The sequence below is a fragment of the Chaetura pelagica genome, unplaced genomic scaffold, assembly GCF_000747805.2.
Source record: "Chaetura pelagica isolate M959 unplaced genomic scaffold, ChaPel_1.0 scaffold614, whole genome shotgun sequence".
NCBI classification, from domain to species: domain Eukaryota; kingdom Metazoa; phylum Chordata; class Aves; order Apodiformes; family Apodidae; genus Chaetura; species Chaetura pelagica.
Window position 1 is genome coordinate 235,736 of NW_009953087.1, and position 7,068 is coordinate 242,803.

General features: G+C 42.9%; 1 protein-coding gene across 1 annotated transcript; it reads right to left on the minus strand.

The window, feature by feature from the left end:
• Nucleotides 1–371: 371 nt before the first annotated feature.
• On the minus strand, nucleotides 372–6,503 carry KCNV2 (potassium channel, subfamily V, member 2). Its single transcript, XM_009996994.1, has 2 exons — nucleotides 5,070–6,503; nucleotides 372–641 (listed from the first exon to the last, which is right to left on the minus strand). The coding sequence occupies exons 1-2, from the start codon at nucleotides 6,501–6,503 to the stop codon at nucleotides 372–374; spliced, it is 1,704 nt and encodes a 567-aa protein (XP_009995296.1).
• Between the last annotated feature and the right edge of the window lie 565 nt (nucleotides 6,504–7,068).

Below are 7,068 nucleotides of genomic sequence, written 5' to 3' on the forward strand. Positions count from 1 at the left end.
TAATTAGTTTTCTTTGGGTTTGATTATTTCTTTTGGACCTAATCAGTAGCAAGAGGTTACATCCTCATTTGGGTGTAATTCATAGTTTCTGGGTGGTTTATCTGAAGAATGTAATTTCAGATACTTGGTCAGCACTTAAGTGCTGTTCACTTCCTAGCAAAGCCAGAAAAACAAACAAACAAACAAACAAACCCCAAAATAAAATGCAAAACAAAAACAGCAAAAAAAATCCCCATCAGAATTGATTTCATCATCAACTTTTGGCTTTTTTTGGCCTTTACAGTTTATCTTCAGTTAGCTTGGCCAATGTGTTTTTCTTCTTTCTTCTTTGGCTTCTCTGTTACCTCCCAATATCCACAGCACAAACTATATCAGTGCTGTGGCAAAGGGTGTGCTTCTCCACAACATTCAGATATTTTCTTCATGGCTCTCCGTGCAAAGTCCACCTTCCCCCGTTCTTTCTTGAGAGCTGTGTACTCATACGCCTTCAGCTTGCTGTAATAGTCTGAGAATTTGTTATAGAGAATGGAGATGGGCATGCCATTCAAGATTATTCCAAATGCAATGCAGAGAAAAGCAAACAGGCGGCCAAGGTGAGTTTCTGGACACATGTCTCCATATCCCACTGTAGAGATGCTGACCTACAGGCAAACAAACATTCAGCTTATTAGCTGAGGAGAAACAGATAAACAAATATGTTCAGGGATCAGAGACAGATTTAAAATCAGTGGGTTTGCACTTTCCATTATAAATCTGAAACAGCCTCTGCTGCCTTTTCTACTGTACTATTCATGTTGTGCAAAAATCCCTAATTAAAAGAAGTCCCTCAGTACAGAAAGACAACAGTGCAACTTGACAATATTCAAGAGGATATTTAAAAGCTTTGTCCTGCAGAGGGCATTTCCAAACAATTTTCACACCAGCCTGTCCAGAGGGTGGGTTTGGTTAGCTGTGGTGAACAGATAGAGATGGGTCCCTGACTACACAAATCCAATGATAACTGCAGCTCTGCTGCCTCATCATCTCTCTTAGAACAGATGCTCTGTGTCTAAATCCTGAGTGTTAATAAAACCCGGTATTTTGGGACTTATTCTGTGGGTTGCATTTTGAGTATTACCTTTGTTTGTCATTTATGTTTTAGGAACTATTGGAAAACACATTAAATTCTTCAGCTAATTGTGAAATATATTTTTATAACTTCTGCAATGTAGAGAGAAGTGACCCAGGACTTTGAAGTTTCCAGGAGCTGTGGGAAAAAAAATATCTCTATTGTCAGGAAGTTTTTACTCAGCTTGTATGTTCACAACACGTATGTTTTTAGTACTAAATAGTTTGATCCTCCTGTATGTCAGAGATTAAAGAAGATGTATATACCTTCAGCAGGGAATATTGCTGTTAGCCAACAGGCACAGAGGTGGGAATTTTTTGCTAAATTCCCTTCTGAAGAAGGGTTTGGGGTTTGTTTAATTTTTTAAATTTTTTTATTTTTTTTTATTATTTTTTTTTTATGGGAGTAATGGCATTCTGTATATCTGCTTTGTATGAATCTGTATGTTTTCCCACCACACTCTCTATGTATTTTAAAATAATTTTTTCTTCTCAGCCATCAGCATTTTCTCTTTTTATCCTATGGATGTATGAAGGAATGGTGTTTTATATACACCCCAAACTATACCAAGTACTGCAATACTTTTTGGTGAAATTTAGTTTCAAAAATTCATGGATGTTTGCTTATGGGGTTGCTACATCTGCATCTGGTGCACTCCCAAACAGTCAGCATAAAATATCTCCTAGACGTCCACTGCACACTCCTTGATTGTTTATAATTTTTACATTAAGTAAATATAATTTGTTTTTCTCTGGCAGGTAAAACTTGCAGCCTTCTGCCATCTGGCACTTCCTAGTCTGTGCAAGGGATCTTTTCCAGCCAATTAATTTTATTTATTTTTTTTCACAGTATTGCAACATCATGTGTATGAGTGAAACAGCATTCTAAAACTTTGGCAGAAATAAACCACAGTCAATAGCACTTTCAATGTAATGCTCTGTTGGCTTCAGCACTTAAATAAGTGTTTGGAAGATCAGAATGTGCAGCCTGTCATCCTCTAACATGTTAAATAAAATGTTGTTTCAAATGAAGAAAGCATTAGGGTATATGAGGCAGCACTGGGTAAGCACATTTGTAGGATGCACCTGGTGCTTCCTGTGGAATAAAAAGGATTACTCACTTGCTTAAATGGAAATTAAGTCACTGGATTTGAATTATAAAACAGGATAAATATATCCAAAAATAAATACTGAGATGAAGGCAAGATGTTTATCTTTACCAACCAGGACAAAATCATTATCCTTTGATAAAGTTCTGTTCTGCAAGCATAGTCTTCTACATTGCCTGTGACAGTTTGAGAGGGATACTTGTCCTGTGTGTATGTGTGAGACTGGGAATGCTGTTGGCTTTTAATGAAACTTGAGTGATCTAGATATCCTAGTTTTCACTGTTAAAGAATGCATAGACTTGGAAAAGAATTTTATACCTTAGTGTTGCAATGTGCTGTTACAGTTTCTCCTTTGGAGACTCTTGCTCAGCCAAACAGGCCTTTTACACGTAGTCATAGTTGCAGAGGTTTCTTAGGAGTATCTAAATTATTGTGTGTCTGCAAGTTGGTGTTACCAGCTTGTTACCAGAAATGAGCCCTAAAGATTTCACATATATCCTGTACGTTTAGAAAACAAATTATGACTCATGTCCTTATTCTGGTAATGTGTGAAGCACAGATTTATTTTTCTTTTTTCATAATCTATATATGTAATTTAAACATGAACTGTGAAGATCACATTACAGAAACTCTTTCCTGTGTTCTTTGATTTTTATCTCTTCCCCATACGGTAGCTTAAAGGATATTCAGCACATGTCCATCTGGATGTACATATATAGATATGTCCGAAGGGCCACTTTTCTTGCCATGCTCTGAACCACTATAAATGTGTGTGTGGGAAACCACCACATCTCATCAGCTGTTGCTGAACCAGAAGTACAGGCCATGGACTCCCAGGGCTGCTGGCCAGAAAAAACAGTTTTGGATGGGTAGGGGTTTCTGTCCTGTGGGATCCATACACATCTTGGTGCATCCATTGCCTATGCTGATCATCTATCATGAGAAGATCTTACTCCTTTCCAGTCCTTTTGCACGGGCTTCCTGCCCCAGGGAATTGACTGGGACATAGTCAGTCACATTGCTAGGCTCAGGGGTTAGAAGTGCACCTGAGGCCCTGCCATTAACACAGATTATGGAGGCCAGCATCAGCTGCTGGGAAATTAAGTATATGTGATGACACACTAGAACAATCCTCAGTGTTATGGACAGCCAATATATGGGCCTTTTTCCTTCTTTCAGCACCTGCAAAATCTAGGTGTCCTCAGATTTCATCCAGGATGTTATAGATCTTCTGCAGTGTAGCAGAGCCATTGTTTTCCAACTCCAAAGGGCTGCAGTTCTAGCACAGGCAGGGATCAACTTCCCCCTCTCCCCTGTGCCCTTGGAAAAATGCCCTTCCCTCCTCCCTGCCAAAACATTGCTGTAAAACTTATGATTCTGAAACTGCCATACCTACACAAGAGGACTGTCTGTTAAGCATTTCTGTAGAGCCTGCAGCTCCCTCTCCATTGTCTGCTAGTCTTGAAAAACCTAGAAATGTTTCTTTTGCCTTCACAGCTCACATTGAATGATACAACTACCATTTAGATCTCACAATATCGGTGAGCCTTCTGTAAGTGAAGGTATGTGTACCCTTGGGTGTTAATGCAATCCAACTGAGTTGAAATGCTTCCCAAACCTTTTAGAGGTGAATTCCAAGTCTGGGATGCTGCAACAGCTCTGCCAGGATGCTGCCAGAGCCAGAAGGCATTTAAGCAAGCTGGATTACTTTAAATTTACAGGTCTCTGTTCATGTCCCTGAAAGAAGCAAACCCAACCGCCTAGAAAATGCTGCCTGAAAAACAGCCCTCCACATAACGCAGTGTACTACAGGTCAGTGATAGTTCAAACCTCTCAAGGAGATGTGTCCAAATGCCTTAGAGCACTAACCTGGAGGCAGTCTCTAGAAATGAGGTCATTCTGTTTTAATTTCTGAGGCTTGTCAGCTGAAACTCAGCCAGTTACCCTCACACCAAGTGCTTAGGATGGGACTAAAATCACACTTGTTCTGGCAGAGGCTGCAAAAACACATTCAAAGTGACATTAACTAGCTCTCAGTACTAAGTGAGGTGGGATTCAAACCAGTGACCTAGATGTAGAAGGCAGTTTATCCCATTATCAACCCCTTGAGCCTTTCTACTTCTTTTTGTATTTAGTTCTCTGCAAGTCTGGCATGGTATAAATAATCACCAATGCTTTGTGTGTGTGTGTAGACATACACTTTAGAGCTGCCTCCTAAACAACAAAACATAATCTTTTGTCCAGACAACTGTTTGCCCTAATGAATTTGTAATGGTCAGAGCTCTGCGAGAGCTTTGCCTTGCAAATTTGAGTGATCACACTACAGTTAATAAACTATGTCTTATCCAGAATGAAAATCCTGTGTCCACCTGCAACCAGTAAGGTTGATAAAAGCTTTTTTTTTCCCACTTTTTATTTTTTGGTGGTTATTTTTTTTGGTTGGTTTTGGGTTTTTTTTGTGGAATTTTTTTTGTTTGTGTGTGTGTTTCAATTGTTTTGGGGTGTTTTGTTTTGGTTTTTTTTTTCAACACTGGCAATAGGATTAAATGGGGAAATGCTTTTATTTCCTGTCTCTTTGCCCACTTCTTTAAAAGTGTAAGTACTGTCTGCATTTGGTTGGACAGGAATTTCAACACTGCCTGATTAAGCCTTGATTTAAGCCTGCAACAGAGAGGAATGAGTGTATGTGTGTGCGTGAGTGAGTGCATATGTCCTATAAGCTCATAATTCAGAGCAGATGTTCACTGATCTGAGCCTGCTGTTTTCAAGGCTGCAAGCAACTCTAGCAAGGAAGGGGAGGAAACGGGAGGGGGGGTCTGTGGCTACCCATCAAGTTGAAAGGCGTGTACTTACGGCAGCCCACCACCAAGCGTGGGGGATGCTGGTGAAGTTGGTACTGGCGACATCATGCTCCACTGTGTAGACCATGGCAGAGAAGACGAAGATGCCCATGGCAATGAAGAGCAAAAGGCAGCCCACCTGCTGGTAGCACTGGCGCAAAGTAAAGCCAAAGGCACGCAGCCCTGTGGAGTGCCGGGCCAGCTTGAGGATGCGGAAGATGCGCATGAGGCGCATGATGCGAAGTGCTTGTCCCACCTTGCCCACCCGTCCCACTGTCTCGATCTCATGCTCGTGCTGAGATCCATGACCTCCAGGATCGTCGCTACCACTAAAGCATTCGATCACCATCTGCAGGTAGAGGGGCAGGATGGCAATGAGGTCTACTGCATTGAGGGCGCTGCTGACAAAGCGGCGCAGGTCTGGGGTGGAGACCAAGCGCAGCAGGTACTCCAGTGTGAAGAATGCGACACACAGGGTCTCAACGTGCTCCAAGATAGGCCGGGTCTCCCCGCTGATTTGGTCTACGTGCTGTAACTCCTCCACAGTATTGAGTGCCAGGGCCACCACGGAGATGAGCACAAAGAAGCTGGAGGCCACTGCCATCAACTTGGCAGTGACAGAGGAGAAAGGCTTCTCCATGAGGTTCCAGAGGCGCCAGCGCTGGGCACCATAGTAGCGCATGTGGTGGAAGAGCTGCTCGTTCTCCTGAGCCTCTGCTTGGGAGCGCAGCTCACGCTGGACCTTCAGCTGCTCCGTCAGCTCATCGCGGCGCTCCTCGAAGCAGATGCGGCAGCAGCGAGGTGTGTACTTGAGTCGCACACCCCAGTAGCTCAGCTCCTCCAGGAAGCTACGAGGGCAGAGCTCATCCCGTACACGCAGCACACCCGAGGCATAGAAGTTGTACACCAGCTGGAAGACAGCTGGGTCCCTGTCAAAGAAATACTCATCTACCTGGGCAGCGTAGTCATCACACAGGCCCAGCTGGCAGCGCCGATCCGTGGAGGTAGCCAGGCGTCCCAGGCGGGTCTTGGGGTAGATGGCCACTGCCTGGTAGGCAAGGCGGTAGCTTTGGCCACCAACGTTGATCTTCAGCACGGATGAGGTGGAAGCCGGGACTCCAGAAGAAAGGGTAGGGGAGAAAGGAATGGATGATGAAGGCTTGTTTTCTCCTTCAAATTTGTCTCCACTTAGCCAGTTTTCTTCTTCTTTCTCATCTTCATCCTCATCTTCATCGTCCACATAATAGTTGCCATTCCCCTCAGGTCCCAAGAGCAGTAGGTGCTGAGACTTCTGTGGAGCAGCAGCAGAAAAGCCACTCTGCTTGTCTACATGCATGCCTTTGTTACCTTTCTCCTTGTCAGGTTGCAGGAGGACATTTGGTGCTTCCCTCTCTCTGCCTTTCTGTTTTAGGAAAGGAAATTGTCGCTGCATGTTAAACTGCAACATACTATATTCCCGCACTCTTCTACCTTCTCTGCATTCACCTGATTAAGGAACTAACACCAGTCCTTTCCAAAGCTACAAAAGCTGACAATCTTCTTTTCTCTTTATCACAGCAGTATCAGGCACAGCAATAGAAAGCCTGCATTTTTCTGCTTGCCAGCCACTACTCCAGTTGTTTTGAAAGCTCCGTGTGGGGTATAGACACATGAAGACTGCTGTTGACTGTTTTAATCTTGCTGACAGGGAAGATCTGAGTGCTTAGAGAAGGGGATTTAAGGGCTATTATCCTGTTCCAGCCTCATCTCCCTCAGTCTGTGACGTGAATGATTATGGATCTATAAATCTATGAAAAATCAGCAGAGGAAAAAACCCCACACCTTTAAAGTTGTATTGTTAATAAAGCCCATATATTTTCCTAATTGAAATATATATGGATTATTAATAATCTCAAAATTAAAATGGGTGAGGGGCAGAGGTGCAAGAGAGAGGGGAAGAGAGAGGCATTACCCATACTTTCATTTACATGAGTATAGAATGTTTTGGTTTTCCAAGACATGTTTGTGGTGGT

What these genes read in the sequence shown, in the direction of transcription:
- KCNV2 (XM_009996994.1), bottom strand. Translation starts at nt 6,503, where the DNA reads ATGTTGCAGTTTAACATGCAGCGACAATTTCCTTTCCTAAAACAGAAA. An exon ending in ACGCTTGGTGGTGGGCTGCC is followed by an intron (nt 642 to 5,069) that starts GTAAGTACACGC and finishes GTTTGCCTGTAG; the next exon opens with GTCAGCATCTCTACAGTGGG.